This window comes from Podarcis raffonei, chromosome 1 (genome assembly GCF_027172205.1).
Source record: "Podarcis raffonei isolate rPodRaf1 chromosome 1, rPodRaf1.pri, whole genome shotgun sequence".
Taxonomy (NCBI): Eukaryota; Metazoa; Chordata; class Lepidosauria; order Squamata; family Lacertidae; genus Podarcis; species Podarcis raffonei.
In genome coordinates, this window is record NC_070602.1 from 79,303,860 (window position 1) to 79,328,950 (window position 25,091).

General features: G+C 42.0%; 1 protein-coding gene across 1 annotated transcript; it reads right to left on the reverse strand.

The window, feature by feature from the left end:
* Positions 1 to 12,562: 12,562 nt before the first annotated feature.
* LOC128417579 (uteroglobin-like) lies at positions 12,563 to 14,653 on the reverse strand. Its single transcript, XM_053396445.1, has 3 exons — positions 14,542 to 14,653; positions 13,299 to 13,486; positions 12,563 to 12,830 (listed from the first exon to the last, which is right to left on the reverse strand). Exons 1-3 carry the CDS (start codon positions 14,594 to 14,596, stop codon positions 12,786 to 12,788), a joined length of 288 nt encoding a protein of 95 aa, XP_053252420.1. The 5' UTR covers positions 14,597 to 14,653; the 3' UTR covers positions 12,563 to 12,785.
* Between the last annotated feature and the right edge of the window lie 10,438 nt (positions 14,654 to 25,091).

The following is a 25,091-nucleotide window of genomic DNA, read 5'->3' on the forward strand; positions in this document are numbered from 1 at the left end:
AGAAAGATTCCTTAGCTAAAAACAAAGTGAAAAGGGCCAAAGATTTTAAAAAATAATAATCACGAGACTTACCATGAAAAGAAATCTGACCCATTTTAAAAATGCTGTATACTATTATGAGAGATCAAGAGCAGCTCACCTGGTTGGGTGGAGCTGCAACAACAACATTTGACAGAGGTAGCATCACTTCTATGTACTGGAAGGGGAAGGTGGTGGTGAGGTCAGGGCTGTGCAGAGCCAATCTAGTGCTTACACTAATACGTCTGTGTGGCCTAGATGGAAAATGATCTGAACCTGTGCAAAGCAGCTTTGTGTGTTTGGTATTAAGTGTCTGAGGCAAATTTTGCACCTTCGTGTGCTGTAGAAGAGGCGTGCTCACAAGCATACTATCAGGTGGATTAATGGATTGATCAACCCTTAAAACCTTTTCAGGAGCTCTTGTCAAGGATAAGGAACTTATGGCTCTCCAGATGTTTCTGGAATACAACATTCCTATCTCCTGTCTGTTGGTCATGCTTACTGAGTAGATCAGTAAAATACAAGGAGGCTACAGCCACTTTACCCCAATGCTGCTGCTTGGAGGGTATTATGCCTCTCTGGGGATAGGCACTGCCTTTTTATGTACTCTTATGAGAGACAGGCAGGCTGTTTGTACATCATCAAGAAGCTTCTGCATGGACAAGCCCTTTCTGACGAAGCTATTAGATTTATTTTGGAGTGTCAACAAGCATATAGATAGAACTGATCCAATGATGTAGTGTACCTTGGCTTTCAAAAACCTTTAACAGGGTACCTCATAAAAGTTTAGTAAGGTTAGCAGTCATGGAATAAGAGGAGAAGTCTTCTTGTGGGTCAGATATTGGTTAAGAAAACAGAGAACAGGAATCAATGGACAGTCCTCCAAATGGAGACATGTGGAAAGTGGAATCCCACAAGGATTGGTATTGGGACTTGTGATCTTTGGCTTGTTTGAAAGTGATCTAGAGTTAGGGGTAAGCAGTGAGGTAGCCAAGTTTGTGGAAGATAATAGATTGTTCAGAGTCATTAGCATGAAAAGATTTTGCAAAGGGCTCCAAAAAGGCCTCTCCAAATTGAGGGAATGGGCAGTAAATGGCAAATGCAATTCAGGGTAAACAAGTGTAAAGTGATGCATATTGCGGTGAAAAATAATCTTAATTTCACATATACACTCATAGGGTCTGAACTGGCAGTGACTGATCAGGAATGAGACTTTGGGGTAGTAGCTGAAGGAATATTTGACCCAGGGTGTAGCAGCTGTGGAAAGACAAATCCCATGCTGAAGATGTAAGAAAAACACTAGGGCCTAATTTGAATAGTAGAGTGCTAGGTATCTGGTGGGAGGGGCTTGTGTGTTCTGCTCCAGAATCAGCCCCTCCCTTCAGTGTGTTCCGTTAAGTTTCAGTTAGGAGGGACCAACTGTCTCTTCTTGTTTCTTGCCTCAAACTTGCCTCATGTCGTCGTATTTAGTTTCTTTCATTATGTTTTTTTGTTACAGTTTTCTTTATTATTAAAGCTGAGTTTACATATACCTCAGCTTTATTTTTCTCAGTGAACAAGAAACTCTGCTGAGGAAAGGTATGGAATGTCCTAAAATGCGTGAGTGAGGGGATATTCCCAGATATTGCCAGGAGGATTGATTTTGTTAATCACCCCCCACCTCCACAACAGAAGATCCCTAGAAAAGGAATTAAAAATAAAACTGCTGATATCATAAAAACACCATTATACAAATGTTAGGGGTAAGCAGTGAGGTAGCCAAGTTTGTGGAAGATAATAGATTGTTCAGAGTCATTAGCATGAAAAGATTTTGCAAAGGGCTCCAAAAAGGTGGAGTATCAAGAAGGTGGAGTAATTTCTCTGTGAGGAAACGCTGCAGAATTTTTGACTTTTTAGTTCAGAGAAAAAAGGTGATGTGACAGAAATTATGCATGACATGGAGAAAGTGTTTTTCTGCTTCTTTCATAACATTAGAACTCATGGGCATCCAGTGAAGCGGAATGCTGGAAGATTCAGGGCAGATAGTTAAAGTGCAGAACTTGATCCCTCAAGAGGCTGTGATGGCCACCAACTTGAATGGCTTTCCAAAAGGATTAGACAAATTCATGGGGGATAAGACCATCAGTGGCTACTAGCAATGATGGCCTTGTCCTACCTTGGGAGCCAACATACATCTGAATCCCAGTTGCTGGGAGTTTCAGGTGAGCAGAGTGCTGTTGTCCAGCTCAAGTCCAACTTGCAGGCTTCCCATAGGCACCTGGTTGACCCCTGTGAGAACAGCAAGCTGGACTAGATGGGCCATTGGTCTGATACAGCAGGATCATCTTATATTCTTACGTTATGTTAAGAGTCCTACCAGGTTCAGAGAAGTGCAAGATGCTGCCGTAAGACTTCTTAAACAAGAGTGCAAGCCTTGTGGGACTAAACTGAATCCATTTTTCTGCAATATCCAATTACAGTGGTTTGGCAAGAAAGAAGGTCTAGAGATGGGGGGGCTGCTTGGAGGAAGGAGTGCCCAGCACCTTAATAAAGTATATTTCCCAGAATTCTTTGGGAGAAGCCACAACGGTTAAAGTGTTATGATAGTGCTATAATTGTATTGTGCAGATGAGGCCACTGACTAGAGTCACATGATGCATTTGGCAGTCTTTGTTCCTTATTGAAATGTTTTGTTCATCATCCCTGGGCTAATCATATTGCCTGCAGAAAGGTCTTGTCTATTTTGAAAAAGTGGACAAATGAATGGTTTCCTCTAGCTTATCTTTGCTGCCTTCCTTTAACCTTGTAATATAAGCTCCTGACTGTCTAGCACATGTCAGTATCATGAGCGTGCGAGCGCATTTACTCACATTTGTGTGTGTGGGGGGTGTAGACATTTATTCACAGGTGAGCATATCAACTCTATCAGCTGCATTCCTGTTCCTGGGATCAAAGTTGGGGCCCATAAACTCTACCACCTGCTTCCATGACTTTCTGGAATCAGTGTATCTGACTGATCATTATGGCACTTTGTCCCTAGTACTAGCCACTCTCCCCACCCCCCCACAAAAATGGTTTGGAAGTTAGGGAAGCACAACTGCCTAAGAGCTGGGCCAGCAACTTGCTGTTCAGAATATTTCTTGTTCTGCTCTAACATAGTCTCTGGCTGGCTCTAGCAAATCTCAAGAGATCAGTGCAAATGGCACACATTTAACAGCCTACAGGAATGAAACTTGAGCAAAGGAATGCAAGGCAGTAAGTTTAATAAGATTTGAATATGACTGATTGCAGAACAGCACATGAGATTTCTCTAGGTTTTCTGTTGCATAATGATTATTGCCCCACAGGGAGTTTCTTTCAACAAGGCCAGTACAAGCGAAATCGAAGAATGGATCAATCATATGATATTTCAGGAATTGGTAGTCAGCTTGTGGAATCAGCGTAGCATCATCCAAAGATCAGTTCTTCCAGTCTTTTTTGCATTTGTGCATTAAGTTTTTCTGAAATTAAATGAAATCCGGGTTAGTACAGAGTGCTGAATGACAATGAAGAAAGAAATCACAGCTATGCAATGTAGCTCCAGTGACTTTATGTACATATTTTCATATACTCTTGTTCACCACTTAGATATTTTTTATTATACAGGAGGGAAAGAAAGAAAGAAAGAAAGAAAGAAAGAAAGAAAGAAAAGAAAAGAAACTGTAGTAGGGTTAATCTGAAGGACCACCAAGGGCCGTACCACTGCCTTTCTCCTTGTCAGCAGGGCCTGCTGGTGAAGAATGGCTGGGAGATTAGAAAGGTAATGTAAAGCTGGGAGAGGCACAGCTATTGGCCATGAGGCTTCAGGGATCCTTATGAATGAGGAGGAAGGGAAGGGGTGAGGTAGACAGGGCTTGAGGGAGTTCTAGTTGAGCCAACTCAAGGGTGTTGGAAGAAAAAGTATTTGTGTCTTGGAATTAATCATCAGCCTGCTTCTCAAACAGTAGGAGATTGCCTCATGGGATGGTATATTTGCCTCCTCTCTGTACCTTGGTTCGCATGTATGGCATAGGCAACCTGCGTAATGACCGCTCTCCCATCAACCGGAAGGCGCCCTTTGCATGGCCGCACGCAGTACCCTGATCCCTGAGACAATGGCAGAAGTTTCTGGTCCACCTCCCCACGTCACAGCTCTTTGAGGTTCCCACCAAACCTCAGTTCTAATAAACCTATCTGTGGTGGGGGGAGGCAGAGCTCTTTGCGTAGTTAAAAGGGGTGGAGACTACCTGAGAGCGCACAGTCAGCTCCAGAGCTTCACCTTCACCTTCCCTACCCTCCCTTTGTTTAACGCTCTTTTATTACAGGTTAACTTCTTTTACAGGTATTCACGTGCTGCTATGGTTTTAGGATGGTTGCTGTTAAGGGACCGGGAAGGAATTTCCCTGCATTGGCAAGTTTCGCCTTCCCCGTAGCAGATGTCACAACTTTGGAGGTTTTAGGCCTTGGGTGGAATCCTTTAGTCTATCTTCCCTATATGGGGGGGGGGTGTAGCGGTGATGCTCCCCCTCAGCGGCGGCGATCCCAGGGTTTCCCATTAAAGGGCCATAAGCTGAAAAGTTGTCAGTGCACTCCCCAGTGTTGCGGTGAAATGGTGGTGGACACTGCGTAAACAAATGTCTTCCAGAGCCAGCCCACTTCCCAGACAGATCTGATTACCCGGATGTGCTCCGGATCCCCAGCTGGGGACTGGGAGGGATACATGCCCAATGCCTAAGCTAAGGTCTTCCTACATCTGAAAGTTTAAATAAAGTTGTGGTCAATTTAATCCCATAACACGTCATGAGTCATTCATGGCTCTTGGGGTCAGGGGTATCTGCCTGGGCATGCAAACATTTATCTGGGATGAAAAGAGAATACAGATACGTGTGCTGTGGATGTAAATTAGTATGTGGAGAGTGCTGGGGTCAGGCAATGTATTTAAAACCATTTTAGAGCATCAGATTTTGTCATATGACTTTCAATCTGCAGGGTAAAACACTCTCTTAAAACCAAAAGACTGTAATTTGTGGGATAGGTGAGAACATATACATCCCTGAGACGGAAGCCATTTGTAAACTACCTAAAAAACCATTGCAAAAATGTTAGAACTTTAGTCAGTTTGGAGTAAGCTCAGCAGTTATAGTTTATACTGGGAAGTATTTGAATGTTTAAATAGTTAGAAAAAATAGAATATGCAGCAGGAAAGGGAAACTTTAGGGAACCATGGAAGTCGATGGGAAGTCGATGAAATAGAATTATGGATTGATGTAATGTATCTCCCCCCCTTTCCCCCTTCCTTTTCTTTCACTTTTTTCTTTTATTTTTCAATTCTGTATTTTGTACTCTTATAAATTCATAAATAAAAATGAAATAAAAAAAATAGATTTGGGGGGGAACATATATATCCTGGGTTGGATTCAATTAACCCAGTTTGCTAGCAGAAGTCAGTGCACAGGCTCCCACTAGTGCAGTATGACTCCCCTTTTACCCCCCAATCCCTTTTGGGACATCAGGAGAACCCCCAGAACAGCCTGCGGCAGGAGGAGAGAGGAGATCATTCTGTTTGGCAATCACATTCCTCCCCCTGTCTCTTGTTATGAGTTAGAAGCACAAAAAGCCAGCAAGAAAAAGGACAATGCTTAAAATTACCAGAAGTTTCAAGTATTCCGAACGTTTCTCATCTGAAAATGTTTCAATCAGCTCTTTTACTTCCATTGCAGCTTGGATGCCATCTTCATTGTCAGAATAACGTTCAAGTTCTTCCATATACTCAGAATCTGTTCCGGAAAACTTTGCACCTAGAAATTTCTCCATAGGTTTGCATGTTTTGTGGGAATCTAGGAAGAAGGAAAATAAAAACCCAAACAGGCTGTTAAAAACACTTTAAATCCACACACACACACACACACACACACACACACACACACACACTCTTCTTTAGTATTATCTTTAAAAAGTAAATAAAAACTAAGTGATAACTGGGGATTCGAACTGCCGACCTTCTGATCGGCAAGCCCTAGGCTCTGTGGTTTAGACCACAGCACCACCCGCGTCCCTGGTATTGTGCTGATATTCCATTTACCCAAATATACTATGTTCACGACAGACAGCATTAGGGGAGGAGGCTGCATTGGTGGAGGGTCCCCAAAGACCATCTTTTATCCTGGGCCCCTGGTTGCCACTGCAGCTACCTCAGGAGAGTATGCCTGAAGTGTCAGGTACGGGCATTCATGATTTTGCTGAAGTTCTCCTGCATCTCATTTGTAGGTGCCATACCTGAAGACATTAGACTGGATTATTTTTGCTTCTTGAGGCAAAGAGCCATTAAGTGTGATAGTTACCAGAGGAGTGATGCTTACCATGGTGATGCGCATCCAAGGAGCAGCATGCCAGGGCGAGGAGCAGAAGGACAAGTGTCAGCTTCATGGTGGAGAAGAAATCCCAGTATGGTTCCAATATGCAGCAAAACTGTTTGGGGTGTGTGTTTATTTATACACACAGCGGAGGTAGCAAGAACCACTCCACCCACAACATGACACAGTAGCACACATGACATTATTTACATTTCTCCTGGTATTTACTTAAAATATTTACTGACGGGGCAACCTAACCATGTCCTCTCATAAGTAAGTCCTACTGAATTCAGTGGTGCTTACTCCCAAGTCTCAGGTAAGTGGAGTTAGCATTGCAGCCATCCTTGCACATTTCTATGCATAGCTGTCAACGTTTCCCCTTTCTAAAGGGAAATTCCCATATTCCGAATAGGATTCCTCACAAGAAAAGGGAAAAGTTGACAGCTATGTTTCTATACTGCCCATTAACCAAAGTTCTCTGAGCATTTTACATTAAAAATTATATTCTGTGGGAGAGAAAATATAGACGAGAGAGGAATTCTCTTACTGATTAGTGTCTCTTGGAACATTTCAGTCCTAGAATCAGATCTGAAGGAGATGGAGAGTGGCTTCACATATTGCAAAATTAGTGGCCAGAGTATGGGCTGCTGTGATGTGCTCTATAAGGGACTTCCTTGCAAGACAGATTTTGACCACTTCTGTGAACTGCAGGGGCCTAGCCCAGGTCAGCTCCTTGTAGGCATATAGGCACACTGTATACAGACCCTCCAAGTGTCCCTACTTTCCAGGGATGTCCCTGATTTAGAGAAGCAGACCCCGTTTCTGATTTGATCCCATAATGTCCCACTTTTCCTTAGGATGTCCTTATTTTCATTGGAGAAATGTTGGGGGGTATGGAGTTATTTGACTCCCGAGTCATCTGAAAGCAATCCTGTATAGGGATTTAAAAAAAATGTTTAATGTTTTATTATGTTTTTATATATGTTGGAAGCTGTTCAGAGTGGCTGGGGCAACCCAGTAAGATGTGTGGGGTATAAAAAGTAAAATTATCATGGAATGGGACATTCCTGTTTTCATCGGATAAACGTTGGAGGATATGCTGTACATAAGAATTTTGAAAAAGTAAGGCAGCTGGAATATTGAGATTGGATATGCAAAATTGCTTTTTTTTCTTTTATAAATTTTTATTCATATTTGCACATATATCCAGGAAAAACATAAACAAAAAATCCACCACATATGCAAAATTGCTATTGACATATGAAGCTCGCAGGACAGTCCTGGGGAAATCACCCTTTTGGCATAGCTAACCTATTGTGAAGCTAGAAAGTGGCTCTGAGTTACTTGGGTGAAGGACAGGAGGCAAATGTGAAAAAACGCCTCACAACCGATCCCTCTCGGAAGTAATTCTTACATACAAGGTGTGTAGCTGCTAGCTCTGTTTCAGATGCCCTGAGACTTGCACTCAGTGCCTTTAAAAATATGTATTTATTTAAGCGACAAAATATAACACATTTCATTTTACCAGGAACCATAAATTGTATACTTTAGTTATCAGGAATCATATTTATCCATTCCAAAGAGTTCCTTGTTGAAATATTACTTAAAAGAGAAGGATCTACCACATTTATAGTTCTCTATAGTTATCGTTGCCTCACATTTCTGCTTACATTCTCAACATGCATTACCAGTATTATTGGACTGAGTTCACTGTTCCAGTATGAAATAAATTTATACCAGATTTTCAGTTGATCATATTTACTGTACCTTCCCACAATTATTCACAGGATATTTTGTTCCCTAGTATCCTGTGCCAGATTTTATGTGTGTGTGTGTTCCCACCTCCCATCCCAGTGCTTTGCTATTTATAATTGGTAAACTTTCCACTATTTTATAGCATGTTGGTATTATTATTATTTATTAAATTTCTGTACCACCCTTCATCCTAGGATCACAGGGCAGTTTACAATATAAAATCATAAAAATACATACCAGAACAACAACAACAAAATAATTACCCTCGCACACACAGATTGTTTAATTAGCCAAAGGCCTGGGAAAAGAGGAATGTTTTTGCCTGGTGCCTAAAGATATGTAACAAAGCTGCCAGTTGAGTCTCCCTGAGGAGAGCATTCCACAAACAGGGAGCCAACACAGAAAAGGCCTGTTCTTGTGTTGCCGCTTTCTGGGCCACTCATGGAGAAGGTATGCAAAGGGCCTCAGGTAATGACTGCAGGGTCTGGTCATATGTGGAGAGGAGGTCCTTGAGGTGGTACTACTTCTATGAAATTTCCTTTAAAAATAGCTATGGGATTCAGATTGAAATTGTGGTTTGAAATTTCATCAAGGTTTCTTTTAATATCAATCCAGAACACCCGTAATTTTTTTCCCACTCTCCCACCCTCTCTTGGATTAGATTTTCTCCAAAACTGTCTCTAAAGATAGCAATGTTCCAAATGTATAATGGGTGATTGGGTGATATTGAAAATGACATTTGAAGGCAATGGACATGCTTGAAAATAAACAAGTGGTGCGAAAAATCCTGCTGGATCAGGGAGCATTTTTTGTTAAGAATTGCAGGACACAATCATGGAATCTGCAAATATTAGTGACCAAAATATTTTCAAGGCATCCAACCAGCAGATGGTTGTTGTGCGGCAAGGAGGGGTGTAGGAAGGAAAAAGCAGGCTATTCCATAGCAGGCTAAATTCCAAATGACCAGGATAGCCTTGGGCTTTATTAACGGTCAAAAATGTCTTTGGCAGGGATCACTAATATAAATGCTACTTCTAAATAATTTAGGTCATTAAGGGATTACCTACCATATAGGATCTCTTTGTATCTATTGACTTTTATGATTTTGGGATTGATTTGGATTCAGGCATGTTTTCCCTTCTTCATGCTTGGATGGCATCCTTTGAAATCTAGTTGGCGATATCTCTGTGTTATTAAGGTTGTCAGTCGAATGAAGGACCTGTATTAGGAGTGGGCGGGGGAGGGGGATAAACGGTTATATCCAACGCGACATGCATGGAGTTCTACTAGGGCTGCCAAATGTCCGGATTTCCCTGGATATTACTGGGATTTCAAAGGCAGAATTGACATCCAAAAGGTGGCACTTGGTCCTGGAGCTTAGGCAAGACAATTGAAAATTCACATTTCTTCAGTGTTTATGTAAGAAAAAAAAAGTTCCTGGTTTTTCCTTTTGAAATATGGCAACCCAGGTTCTATTCACAGAGCAGGACTTCCCTTTCATTAACCTGTGCACCTTCAATATCTGCTCTAAAGGATCTTCCAACCCTGTGGAGCAGCTTATGATGGCGGTGGGCTGCAGGGGAGAGGAGAGGAAAGCTCTGCTGTGCTAGTGGAACAGCAGCATTGGATAGGGACCAAAGCCCCTTCCTCAGCCATCTAACAATATGGCACCCTCAAGTGACCACCCAGCGCCCTTTCTGCTTCTGAGGAGGCCTGTTGCCCAGAGATGGCATTTTTTACCAAGTGACACACCATTGTCCCCATGTCTGGCACCACATTGTGGCTTGCTTCTTTCTTTCTTTATTAAATTTCTATACTACCCTTCAGGTGCCAGTTTACTCATTTCACTTAAGAATTGCTACCCATGAAACATAGGTAGTGATTTAACAATCAAAACATATAAGCTGTGGAAATCCCTGACCACAGAAGGGAGTCTGGCATCTTTGCTATACACGCAAAGGTTCTGCTATCCAAACACTTGTTATACGAAAATTCACTTATTCAAACATGAGTTGTTATTACCCAAACCTCGCTATAACACCACAGATTCAGATATCCCAACAGCCAGACCCTTGCGTAGTATTGTAAACAAAAAGAATTCTTAAGTTTTTTTGTATGTTGCAACTGTTTTGCCATAAACCATGGGGCGAGGGGCAGAGATTGGACAAATAAGAGAGCATGCATTCTTTCCTTGTTTGTCCAGAGGGTTTTCTTGTTTTTTCCCATCATTTTGGGGTCCAAATTCCATAGTCACAAATTTCCCTGTAGGAATAATTGGAAATCATTGACTTTTTAAGTAAAAGCTCACATAACAAATGACTTCCTAAGAACACTTTGTGTTTGGATAGTGGGACCTGCATGTACAATTTTTGGTGAATGCTAACAACACGTCTCTTTACCCTTTTGACATTTGATATGTATGTTTTCTGGGCTCACCCTATTCCTGAGACTGTGGTTTGATTTTAACTGTTTTTAATTATGAATTCTTAATTGTTGTGATTTTCTTCCTGCAGATATGTGCCTAACACCTTCGTTGTGTAGTTTCAGTCATATGCTGTAGACACATCAGTTTTCCTGACCTTTGATACCACACACACAGCTGGTTTTTGGGGTTTTTTGGTACTCACTGATATGGAGTACTGTCCCCAATTTTTTGCTGTTCATGGCAGCCATTTTGTACTGCCACCCACAGCATCTCATTTGTTACAACACACACACACATACAAATTTATTTATTTCACATGATTTAAATATGACTTGATTGTCATAAAACCGGAAAGTGTTTTTGATCCACCCTATTGAAGCGAGATGAGCACCGCACCCCATAGTCGCCTTTGACGGGACCTAATCATCCAGGGGTCTTTTATTTTTACTTTTATTCTTGTGACTATTTTTAAAAAACTGTGTTTAACATTATGTTTTTAGATTGTATCCTGGGACATTGTGATGAAGGGCTGGTAAGAAATCAAATAAATATGAATAACTACTACTTACTACTACTACTACAACAACAAAAATTTCAAATCCAATACAGATACAGATTGGGATAAAAAAAATCTACTTCAGAGATTTAGGCTGGAACTACACTGATTTGTAAAAATGCTTTAAAAAACCCTCATAATATAGCTCTCAATGCAATTTTACATTGACAACGGATCAGTGCTCTATGGTGCCCTCTGATGTCTCATTTTTATAATGCATTTTTAATGTTTTAACTGACCAGTGTATATTGGTCCTTATTAGAAAAGGAGGATCTTCAATCATCGCCAAAAAGACAGTAACTTAAATCTAAATTGTGGTTTCTGTGTGGTTTTTTTTTTGTTGTAATATTGAATTTATTCTGTGTTTGTTAAAAGGTTGGCTTCTGCCATTTTTAAATTTATGGACACGCTTATACTTTAATGTCTGTGTGGCTTGCTGAAATGGCCTCATGGCTCAAATGGGGAGACCTGGTGGGTATGCAGAAGCATACTGCCTCTGGTACAGAAGGTTGTGTTCAGCCAACATTAGTCACTATTGGTTGCCTGCTGTCTAAATTAGTAACCGTCTCTGCTTCATTTTCATCAATGAATTCCATTCTGTGAAGCAGTAGTTCTTGTCTTTTCTGAATCTTCTACCATTCTGCTTCATTGGATGACCCTAGTTCCGAAGGTGGGGGCTCTTCTTGCAAAAGACAAAGCCAGAGTTTGGAGTAGAGTTTTCAGGGCTGTGTTGTGAGCAATGCAGCAAGCAGAGAGAGAGCGCCATGCCAGATCTCTGCTTCGATCCAAGGCTGTCGCTATGGGAGAAACAAGTCCCTTTTAGGGTATTGATGCTGTGAATGCCTCCATCATAGGATCAGGCTGTATGTATGTGTAAATAACCCTTATAGCCTAAAGACACCACAGTCTCCACTGTGCCTCATTCCAAAAGGAAACACGAACCCTGGGTAAGTGCTTGGAACCCCTGGAATCTCGTACCGCTCGGAGATTGGGGTGGTGTGCAACAATATTCTCCTTTAACTCTAGTTCCCTGAACTGGACACAGTATTCCAGGCTGAGGTCTGACCGAAGCAAAATGCAGTGGTACCATGATTTATTGCAATTGGACACTACACTTCTGTTGATGCAGCCTAGAAATTTCATTGGCTTTTTTTAGCTGCCATATCACACAGCTGACTCTTGTGGTCTGTTAAAACCCCAAAGTCCTTTTCATATGTGCCTGAATGTTGCAGCAGACCGACTATTCAGAGTCTGCTCTGAATATTCAGAGAGGTATAATACAACTCCCCCACCTCTAACCAACATGGTATTCTTTAATATAGCAATGCTGAATCTTTAGTGATCCTTTATTGACAAAAGTTATGTCACCCTTCTAGAATTCTAGATCCCCAATGAAGTCTCTGGATTAACTGTGACAAAAGTTAATACACACTCAAAAATTAATCTTGAGCACAGAAATGCAAGGCAGAGAGTTTATTGATTATGAATGATTCAAGAACAACAGATGAGATTTCTCTAGGTTCTCGATAGTATTTGTTGAATACTATCCAGATTGAGAGAGAAATCTCAGGATGGAATAGTGACAGTACAGAAGAAGTAGAAGAATGGATCAATGAGTGTTGCTTTGCAGCAACTGATGCTAGTAGTCAGCCTGTGGAATCAGCTTGGATTCATCCATGGATCAGTCCTCCTTCCAGCTTTCTTTGCATTTGGCCATTACATTTTTCTGAAATCAAATGAAATCCAGGTCAATACAGAGTGTTGCGGGACAAAGAAGCAGGGGATTATGGGTACACAGTGCAGCTCTGGTTACTTTTGGGTGATTCAGGTGTACTGGGAGCAAATGGCCCAATGGCATGTAAGCAATTGAACGGGAGAAAACTGGCTCATAGTTGAATTTAGGTCAGCTGACCTGACCTGACTAGCTTGCTTGCTTCAAATTTTATTTATATTGTAACCATATTCAGGTACAACACCATAACAATTGAGATACAGTTCTCTGTGAGGAAGAAGGCAGGACAAGGTTTATGAGTGCTTTTTGGACCAGGATATTATATCTTATGACCTTTGATCTGTGTGTTAATATAACTTTTTTAAACAGAGAGGAAAACAAAGATTGATTGCAAATCCTGAATCTGCTTGTTGGCTTGTGCTGCAAAAAACAAGAAAAGAAAATGGCAAAACTGATAATTACCGCCACTTTAAAGTAAGCAGGATTTTGCTCGCTTGACAGTTTATCTGCACACTTTTTTAACTTCATTGAGGCTTCTACCCCATGGTCGTCCTCGGCATACTTTTCAGCTATCTCCTTAAATTCTTCATCTGATTTATTCAGCATTGCTTGCAGAAATTCATCAACAGGATCACACATATCAGCAGAAACTAGAAAAAAGCAAAACAAAAAATCAAAATGGATTTTTCAATAAATTAAATGAATGTTTAAAAACTCTTTACATAAAAAACCTTGTGTGATAGCTGGCTAGAAGGAAAAGGACTCACCTGAGAATGCACTAGCTCTGATCTAAATTGGATGCCATTTACTCAGACTATATAATCCTAAATATTTACAAGGCACCAGGCCCCACTTCCCAGTTGTGTGGAACTACCACCACAGACTTGGTCTGTTGTTGTTCATAATGCAAAAATATCAATAGTAACAATTTTGAAAGTTCTTCCCTTGAGATATTGTTGCGTTGTTGTTTTTTAACCTGAGTTGGAGTGGTAAATGATACCTTCACAGACTCAAGGGTGGATGTTGTTCAAGGTTTGTTACATTATTTTGACCCATGAAGCAGGAAATCCCACAAGCCCCTCTCCCGTGCTTCCTTGGAGCCTAACTGTTCTTCCAAGCAGCTAGCAAATACTGAGCAACCTTCGCAAGCTGTTGGGCACCAGCACTTTGACTTACTGAGACTTAGTCAACAAAGTGGTGAGTTTGCATCTCTGGGGATCAGTTTTCACCAAACATTTCCTTCAATACAGAAGCAATCCTTCACATTGACATAGCAAGTGAAGCCTACCTGAGGCTGGCAGTGACGGAGCCAGGAATTTCCACAATCACAGTGGCTGGAAAATGTTCCACTGAAGTCACATTAACACCTGCCAGCGGTGTCCACAATTGCCCCCCCCCCCCCGTATCCACAATTGCCCCCTTTCCACATATTACATTCAGAGTACACACCTAAGTCAGATGCCTAAAGCCCAGATTTTTTAGTTCTTTTCCCCTACTGTACTTCATTTGCAAATGCCATCTCTGAAAACACTGTGCTGAATGAGGTCATTTGTGCTTCTTCAGTGTGTTGAGGAAAAAAGAGCATTATTTTTTGTTTGTTTGTTTAAAAGCATTTCATACCGCTTTTCATTTAAAAACAAATCCCAAAGCAGATTACAACAATAAAAGTGCAACAATAGCAATGCTAATCATGAGTGATGCTTACCAGAGGAGCAGCAACATGCCAGGGTGATGAAGAGAACGACAAGCGCCAACTTCATGATTACGGAGAACACTCTGTGTATGGATTACCTTACCAGGGAAATTGTCTGTGATGGTGAGCTGCACAGCGCAGGTGTGTATGTATATATACAGGAGGTAGCAAGAGCAACACCACCCACAACAGGACATAGGAGGACACTTGGCCTTCGTCATATTTGTTCTCTTCATTATACCCCGAGGGAGGAATTAGATGGATGAGAGAGGAATTGTCCTGTTGGTTTGCTTATCTTCAAAAATTGAATCTGAGGGAGACAAAGAGATGCTTCAAACATTCTCAAATTAGTTGGCACCAGGAGGGTCACTTTGGTTAGCTCTGTTAGTGATAAGCTTGAGTGAAAAATGCACTTTTAAAATCAATTTTAGGGTGACCGGCTGATGCCTACCCATTAGAGCTGGTGAGGCAGAATAATGGAGACTTTGGTGGATGGGTGAGATTTCCTCCACCCCACTAGCCATTTCTGAGGGTGCAGACATTCTCCCCTCTTCCCCATGCAAGTTAATGCAGTCTGTCACTTTGCCCCACAAAGACAGAGAAGGCGGACAGAGCCCTGTTCTCTTCCCTTCCACTACCACCTTTGCCTGCAGTGTGACTTGGGCCCACGGCTGCTGCCATTGGTCACCCACCTCCACAGCATCCTCACCAGAGGTGATGGCCTTCCTCATGGTGCCAGCAGAAAGATGCTACATCAGGATTACTTGGAGGGTGTCTAGGGATGGAAGGTTAAAATGTGCATTAAAATGCATATTGCAAAAATAACATTAAAAATGCTCCAAAAACCATTTTACTGGGGTGGATCTACACACAGGAAAAAACCATGCTATAAATAAGTCAGAAATTAAATCGTTATAACAAAAGGGGGAGAAGCTATGTAAAAATCACATAGAATTTTTTCTTGCTCTCTGACGCCACCTGATGCTACATATTTATAACGCATTCAAATCGTCGTTTTTTGACTAATGTAGCTGACTCCCCTGGACACATATTTTAACCAATTCCAATGAAAAACAGGGAGAACCTGAGCGTTCACAAGAATACACTCACTGGAGGCAATTTCTATATGATTCACCTGGTGTGTGTGTGGCTCTGAAGGAGGATGAGCCGCAAGAAATTGCAGCAGCCCTGTTCTGTGCTGGCCAGAACCCACCCAGGAAAAGCAGATGAAGTAAATGACTATGTATATAGGCTGGGGGGTTGTTGAGAGAGCAGGGCATAGCTGTGACAGTGTTTGGTTGTGGAAAACCCTGAGCTAGAAGGAGTTTAGCACGCTCCCCTTGCACAAAGGAGTAAGGGTCTACCATTTGTGCACATTGCAGGGGTTTAAGAACAAACCTGGTTCCCTGTGGGCTTGTATGGACAATGCATGTGGATTTTTGCTTAAAGGTAAGAGAACAGATGGAATGCCATGGCTTGAGGACTGAGGTATCTCTGGAGAAACTGCACTCAGCACAGACCATCTCACATGATTATTGTGAGGCTAGAGTGTCACTATCAGTTTCTTGGGGAAGTAAAAGACAGGATACAAAACGTACAAAAAATAATAATGAAATATATCCATGTCATATGTTGTACACAGTGGTTTTTTCCGAGGGGATGCAGGGGTACTTATACCCCTAAACCTTTTGTGAATCTTTGTACTTTTGTCTGTTTACTGTATTTATTTTTCCATATTTGTACTATAAAATGGTGATTTTCTTGAGTCAAAATGAGAGTGCCCCTAAACATTTTCTTAAAGGAAGAAAGCGCTGGTTGTACTTAATGCACATGATTTGTAGTTGATAAATCTACTACAGAATTGTATTTGCAATGACCACTGGCCATAAGTTTTTCAAGGCTACAAAGAAGAAAGGGCAGGTAATTCTAGGACAGGCTAAATTGTCTTTTATCCAAATGATCAGTATGGCCACAGGTTTTCTAAACAGAAAAAAATATCTGGCAAGAATAACTAATGTGAATTCTGTTTCTAAGCCATTTTGGATATTAAGGAATTGCCTAAATTAGGGGACTTGTTTTGTATATATTGACTTTTCTACTTTGGGTACTGATTCAGGCTCTGGCATGATCATTATTTGATGGTGTGCTTTGAAAACTAGTTAGTAATGTTTTATGGACACACTGCATGTTATTAAGGGATCAAACTCCAGTGCTTTAAAACAAATATTTGCTTATGAGCACTTTGATGAAGGGCTTGCATCTGAAGTGGGGGAGTGAAAATAGAGCCACCTTCCTCAGGCATTCTCTAGGGGATTATCCTGCCAAGGCAAACTCTCTGTGCTCTTCTGAGGACCATTGCCCTGAGCTGCTATTTCCTATGAAGTGATGCCGTGATCAGTGAGTCCAGCAGCACTTTGCCATTGGCGTGGAGGTGTGCATGCTGTCCAATATAACATCTTCGCATCTCAATGTATTGGTTTCTTCCAATCAATCTCCCATCAATACACTGAAAATTCCAAACCAAGTGCTTACTCGTTACTCTTTTGTTTCCCGAAGCCTAGCCTAGAACTACCTCTGCTGTAGCTAAGGTGAATATGCAATGGTTGGCTCACCCATTAAGGCATCAGTGCCTGCATTCATCGGGGAAGGACCACAGCTCATCTACATTGCATGAAGAAGGTGCCAGGTTCAATCCCTGGTGTCTCTGGGTACAGCTGGCAAAAGCTCCTGCCTGAAACCATGGAGAGCAGCTTCATATATTCATTGCCCCCCGCCCTCATGGTGCCACCTGAGGCAGGTCATCTGGCTACGAGGCAAGGCCAGTTCTGGCCAACCTGCTTAGCTTCAGCCAGGCACTGTCTCTGATTTAAACCATAGCTAAAATGAGAAGTTTTCTGCCATTCCTATGGTTATACTTCTGCTTGCTTTTGCCGCTTGTCTCATAAAATATCACATATTTCATATATTTTAACTATATTTTTGAAGGAAAGTAGAAAGAAAGGTGCTACTATTTCACTTGTGCCATCAAGGGTAATCCTTTGGCTCTGTCACAGAAACGAGCAAGTACGCTGTTGGTCCAGGCAGTGTGGTGTTTTTGAACTATCTGCCCAAGTTTTACTCCAATTTTTCTGTTATCGTTTTGGCAGTTTCACTCTCGTGTCCCTTTTCCTCTCTGATAGCATTTTGGTGTTTTGTAACAATAAACCAATTCAGCAATGCAGAATTGCCCCAGAAACTGTAGCACAATGCAACATCCCTGTGGCATATCACAACCCTGGGCCCATGATCTTGAAAATAACATGCATCCATGGTAATGTGTATTCATAAAGATTTAATGTGCCTGTAAAGTTCAAGTGTGACTAATGCATGATCTGGGCCATGTGTCGCCTTGGTAGCAATGGCTTGCAAGGATTGGCTGCACTTGGAAAGCATGAGAGGGAAGGATGGGTAGACATGGCAGGCTGCTGAATGAAAGGAAGGTGGATGGGGAGTGGGGTTGGCTAAAGACAAGTTGGGAAAAAATTCACAAAATGATTTTCAGGCAAGAAAGGCTTTGTCTATTGGAGGGGGGCAACACAAAGCACAACGTATGAACCTAAACCATAAATTAGAAAATCAAAGTTATTAAACTTAATGAATTGTTAGCGTGCACTATGGATACAAACTGGGGTGGAAACCCTGGAAGAGATGAGCTGTTATCAGTTGTTTCTTTTTTTAAAAAAAAACACTCCAAACTACGCCACTGGTATGCTTTTTGTTTATTAAGGAAAGAAGTGACTAGAAAGAAGCCTGTGAAGATGCCTGATCTTGAAGAGCGGGATCATTTGAGAAAAGAACGGCTTTAAAGCAAATATACGTTTCAGCAGGATGAAGATCGGCGAAAGGGAATCACAATCAACAGCTAGCATGATCACCATGGGTTCCTGTCCTAGCTGGGGCTGGTGGACCAGGAGAATTCCTCAAAGCTTCAGTTTTGCAGCAATTGCGGCTTTTCACATTCATGCAGGATATTTAACTGGAACAAAGATTACCAATAGAAAGGTATGCTGTAATTCACATGGAGAATAGGATAAAACCTAATCATATAATCATATCTGTCTCTGATATGGTAGGTCATGTCTAAGCTGTCCTAATCCAGGGTTAGCCAACATGGTGCTTGAGGGCTTGATGCCTGCAAAAGGTCTCAGTAAATAGCCCCTCAAAAATCTATAATGCATGAGAGACTGTTTGCCTTTCCTGCACAGTTCCTGTTTGCACTTACTCAACCTCTCCAAGATGGACCATGCGTGCCCCTTTAAACATGCTACATTTCAGTGAATGCCAGGATTAGACACACACCCTCCCATCTGTGCTGAACAGGGGAGAGGTGCAAAGAGCTTCTCTCTGTGAGCGAGTGCAGTAGGGGCGAATATAGGTGATTTTTCCTCCTCCACTGATGGAGATGGCTGATGGGGAGGAGCTCTGTACCATTTTGTGTCCTCTCTCTTTTTATGCTCTTCTACATGTGGCAGCCATTTTATAACTAGAACCCTGTGCTTTCTCAAAATTCTGAATGTGTCCTCTAGCCCAGAAAGGTTGACAACTCCTGCCCTAATCTCAGAGATTGAATGTGCTTCTTTAATGTGGGAGCTTTTGCCCTTCACTACCAATCCCCAAGGGCTGGAAACCCTCACTGGCATAGCTGTCAACTTTTCTCTTTACTTGTAAGGAATCCTATTCAGAATAAGGGAATTTCCCTTTAAAAAGGGGAAACGTTGACAGCTATGCTCATTGGTTGTAAAATATTCTTTCCTAGCAGAGATACACTTTTGGTGCCAATTTTCTAATTTTTAGGCAACAGATGAAGACAGTTTGAATCTTCTGAACTTTTGATGGGTTGCTTTAATTCTTGGTGTTTCTCTGCTTTTATTACAACCTTTTTGCTATCTAATTAAACTTTCTCTGTGTGGTTCTTTTTTATTATCTGACTTTAGTATTTATTATTGAATGAAAAATAAACAATACAGTTAACTCATATAGACACCCAGCCAGCTTATGCTGGAGTCATGATGTGATAAACAGCCATATCTGAACAAGGCCTCAGAGCCTACTTCCACTGAAACATATTGTGTCTGTGGTGACTTGAGGCAATCTGTCATAGCAGTTTTAGACTTTCAAGTCCTCAAATAATGAATGTGCATTTGTGAATTTGCCCCAAACTGTGATTTAGTTGTTGGGTATATGTGTGTGAAAATAATTACCAGCACTTGGCTTTTTGCCATTAGAACGGATTCCGGAAGACCGACTGCACATTGTTTAAGCACAGAAGCAGCTTTCTTCATTTCTTCGGTGGTGGCAAAGCGATCAATTGCTTTCATGTAGTCATCATGCGAGGCAAAAAGGAAGTTTGTGAGGGTATCAACAAGAACGGGGCAAGTTTTGATAGCAGTAGCTGGAAAGGAATGGAAAATGCTTGAAAATTAGATTTTGAGTGAGGAAATCGGAATTGTGATAAAAGTTAGCAGGCTTTGAACCAGTTAAACGTCACATGGCAAAATGCAGGTAGTGTAGCTTTGACTAGGGTATTCAAGTTAAGCAGAAACTATGAGTGCATGAGTGCATGATAAAAACCAAATATATAACAGATAAAAATATTTTTATTAATCTGTTACTTTTGTGAATCTGTCAGCTTTCTACTTTCTCACCTGCTAACTGGCTCCCTGGGATAGTAAATGAAACAGCATGCCAGATTCCATGACCCTGAATGACAAGGATTTTATTATTTCAGTCATGTCCATAAAATGGAACTTGGAGTGGGAGGCCGGGTGTCCAGGACACATTTGATCTTCTTTTCCAGAAATAGATCCAGGCACCAGTCTTCTTAACCTCCTCACCATACCACCAAAATCCTCTTGAGACTCTCACACAGAATTCACCTATTCTTTTTTGGGTGTGCAAACATGGCATGATTATGTACATTCAGTGCTGGATACAGGTGCCATGTCATCCCTGTCCCAAATTATTCGTTGATCCAGAACACATTCTGCTGGAACAGTTGTAATCCGTTCTGCACTGATAATGCACTTCTCAAGCGCTTGCTGCCCACATGCTTACACTGAGAGCACTTTCTCAGCTCTCCTTCTCCTATTGGGGAAGCCCTATGGACATTGCAGGGCTGTGCCACTCGCCCTCATCATATTTAACTTGTCTTTGAATGAAATAGGCAAAATAAGAAGCAGTGCAGTCATTTAGCCTCCTCTGTATACTAGAATATATCCACAGCATATCAACACACCGGTTTCCATCCCCTCTTTTGAAAGGCTATTATGTGTATATTATATATACTCGAGTATAAGCCGACTTTTTCAGCACATTTTTTATGCTGAAAAGGCCCCCCTCAGCTTATACTTGAGTGAGGGTCCTTTCGGGCTGTTCCTTCCTCCTCCGCCGCCTTTGCCACTGTTGGCGGCAGAGGAAGAGGAACAAGCAGCCCTTTCAGGCTGCTTGTTCTTCCTCCGCCACTGCTGCCACCAGCCTCTGGTGTGGTGAAACGGCTTATACTCGAGTCAATACATTTCCCCAGTTTTTTGTAGTAAAATTAGGTGCCTCGGCTTATATTCGGGTTGGCTTATACTTGAGTACATATGGTATATGGTCTGTTCCAACACTGAGTGAAATAGAGAACGCCATTGCACACAAGTTTGAAAACAAGCCCACCTGTGTGTACAGACAACAGGGGTAGTAGCTGCAGCTTTGTATGATGTTATTGCATTAAGGTATGTACAATTGCAAACTGCTATGTACAAAAAAACCAACCCCTGTGTGGTTTCAAAGACTACATGTGTGCACATCCTTATTCTTTCCCAACCCTATCTTTTGGGGTCACCCTTGGGGTAGGAGACTTCTAGCTTTCTCTCTCTCAGGTAGATTCACTGTAATGATAACAAAAGACTAGAGCTATTTACAGCTCTGCAAGACACTCTCTCTGTTTTGACCAAGTTGTCTTCTAAATAACTCCAGTACTAAGCAGCTGGTGCAGGCTAGCCTTTGCATATAAACATAACAGTCTTACCCAGAATACCTGCAGGGTGAAATACTTTCCCCCCACATATGTCCAAAGAAAGCTGTATGAGCAAAAATGAGCACATAAGCCCAGATCCATTTACCCACAACACTGGATGCTAATAAGCAATTGTGAATTGTGAGTGGGCAGAGCCATCCTCCTAACACTGGTGTCACTGCATCCTAGCTGGGCGAGGCTAGGATGAGGTAGAGTAGGGAGCGGCAAGGTCAGAGCCGCATGGGTATGCCAATGGAAGCTCTGGATTGGCTCTGCTGGTGCACCCATCCTGCCACAGAGCTATCAGGGTAAGCTGAAGCAAAGCTGACTTTGGAGCGTGGCTCCATCCAACCATACGGACATCAGAGAGAGAGAGAGAGAGAGAGAGAGAGAGAGAGAGAGAGAGAGAGAGAGAGAGAGACTGGCCCATGAAATGCATTTGGGGGTAGTGTCAGGGACTGGACTGAGGAGGAATGGTAGGGACCGCCCCACCCTCTTCCTGAACCTTCCCGAGAAGAGGAGGACAGTATAGATTTAGAATAGTGGTTTGCAGAAGGTCATAGTTCAGAGGCTAGAGAGGGGAGAAGCTGGGAAATATTGGGAGAGCAGCAGGAAGAAGAAGCACCAGGAGAGAGACAGCTGACAGACTCAGTGTCTTTAGATAGCATTCCTGACCCCTCCTCTCCCAGGTCCCGGCGTGCATTGAGATTAGGATAACAGAAAGCACAGAGGCAGAAAGCACAGATCAGCTAGCACAGGGATGATGTATAATAGGAGAGACAGAAGGGGTGGGACTTTACTCGGAGCAACGCCATTATCTGAGAGGCGGTATCCTCCGTCTCTCTCTGTGAATATTGAATAAAATACCATGGTAAGAACTTCTTGTTTTCCCATTTCTGATTGCCAGCCAGGAGGGTGGGGGATTGGATTCCCTGAAGCCTGGCAGCTAGGCAGCTTTATACTGCTACTGAAAACTCATTTGAGCAGCAGAATAACAATGACTTACAAATTTTAGGTATATAAGGAAATCTGTTTAGTATGAAATTGTCCAGTATGAAACTCTTTCCTATGGAAGCATCCATACTTACCCCAAAAGGTCCGTTGAGACAAAAATGTCTTGTTATAATAAGCAACTCACCTGAATAACAGCAAACCAACAGAGTGCCCAGGACAAATACAGTTGTCAGCTTCATGGTGGAGATGGTTGTCTATTGCGTACCAGAAGGCAAAAGGCAATGGACTTCCTTTGGAAAGTTAAGGACCAAGCTTAAATATATATAGGAGACTGCTGGCTTTCCACCCAGCTGAATTTGTGTCAAATTACAGAAATAAATTCTTCAGAAATGTAATTCAAGCCATCTTTGTTCATGAAGTAGGTTCCCAGAGCAGGGGCAGGGGGAAAGTACAACTATAGCTCTTTGATCTTGTTCCCATGAGAATGAAGTGGCCCATAGAAGCCACTTGTTCCTGCTATGCACAAATGCAAAACGATAATGAATATTTCGCAAACTGGAGAAGTGAAGCATGTTGTTTCAAGAAGAATGAATTATGTAGGATCACATTAAAATGTAAAAGGAACTGAAAAGCTTATTAGTGCCAAAGAAGTTGATGTCCAGTTCAGGTATGACCAATAACGCAGAAACAAGCCTTAATCTCTGTTTTAGATAAAATTTGTCAGTAGTGACAGCTGAAGAACCTATAAAACAACAAAACTGGTTTGGGCAATTTTGGAGAAGCAGGTGACTTTTTATTAAATATATAAAAACCTTTAATTGTGGGTTTATCCATTAAAAGAATGACCCAGGGACAGACTCCAGCAGTCACTTTTGAATCAGCCAAAATGGTGAGCATTCCAGGGTACAATAATCACAGCTGTTATTAAAAAATTAGGCTAAGTTGTTAAAGTACTGACAGTTACTAGCCAGAAACATTATTACTATTGTTAGGTTAAGCGAATCTAGAAATAACCCTTTGGGGTTATAAATTGACATTTCTAGCTCTGTCAAACTCAAATTTCTTCATTTGAAAGGTTACATTGTTCTTAATAGGAATTTGACCAGTTCATTTCTAACCAATAACTCATGTTTTCAGTAATTATGAAATTATTAATACTGTTCTAGTGGACCACTGCCCACCATTAAAGGGAAACTAAGATGACTTTAAACAAATAATTTATTGGCACTTGTTCAGTGCTAATTCCTAACGGTATAAGAGCTTAGCACTTAGTGACGGTGTTGGCAGCAAAATGACCTGCCCTTTTAACATTTGGTTTTGACTTCCCGCCAAATCGTAAACAGTCTTAGTTCAATCACTTTCTGCAACATTTATCTTCTTATTTTAATAAATATTGACAGGGAAATCTACTGAAATGAACAATGGAGTAAACCTCTCCCCCTATTATGCAACGGTATCCACCTGAGAATTAGGAAGTATGCAGAAAAGATTTTATGGTCTGGTTCATGTACTTACCCAACCCACTCTTCCCCCAAGCAAAGAGAACTGATGAGCTGAGTAAATATATGAACTGGCCTCAAATGAACTGACAGGAGTCACCCAATGCTGTGCTCATGGATGCCTGGGCACCCACAAAGGCCTTCATTGGTGCCCCCAAGCAGGGACCTCAGACTCAGAGCTTTCAGTAAAAATGTGTGGGGCAGCTTTACTTTTGCTGATAAGGTTCCAGAAGGGAACCTACTGTTCTGGGCTGAAAATAACTGGCATGCATTCTACAAGGCTTGCAATATTCCTCTGATTTCAGGCAAAACTGCAGGCATGACTGAATGGAAGAAGGAAATCCTGTTGAGGGGCTGTACTATTCCTCTGAATGAAATGTATGAAACCTGAGAGGTCCCCTCTGCCCATTTTCTAGAAATCTCTTTCTTTGCTGTTATTTAGGAGAGGAAAAGGGGTCATCAGTGACTAACCCAGGACGCTGCCTTGCCTTGGGTTTGCCATCAACCTCCCATGTGTGTGGAGGAGCTGAAATCCAGACCTCCACACATGGAGAGCCAGAGGGCTGTTTGGAGAAGAACATAAGCAGTAAAGGCAAGAGGCAGGCAGCAATTTGGGGAGAGGGCTTTGGAAACGCACTGTTTTCCTTCGCCCTTTCCTGCCTTGTAGCCCAACAAGGACCAATTTGAGTTCGAGTTTTAATACAGCTGTTTTGCGCAACATCATAACACTGGTTCTGAGAGATCTGCATTGGCTCCCAGTACATTTCCGAGCACGATTCAAAGTGTTGGTGCTGACCTTTAAAGCCCTAAACGGCCTCGGTCCTGTATACCTGAAGGAGCGTCTCCACCCCCATCGTTCAGCCCGGACACTGAGATCCAGCGCCGAGGGCCTTCTGGCGGTTCCCTCATTGCGAGAAGTGAGGCTACAGGGAACCAGACAGAGGGCCTTCTCGGTAGTGGCGCCCGCCCTGTGGAACGCCCTCCCATCAGATGTCAAAGAGATAAATAATTACCTGTCATTCAGAAGACATCTTAAGGCAGCCCTGTTCAGGGAAGTTTTTAATATGTAA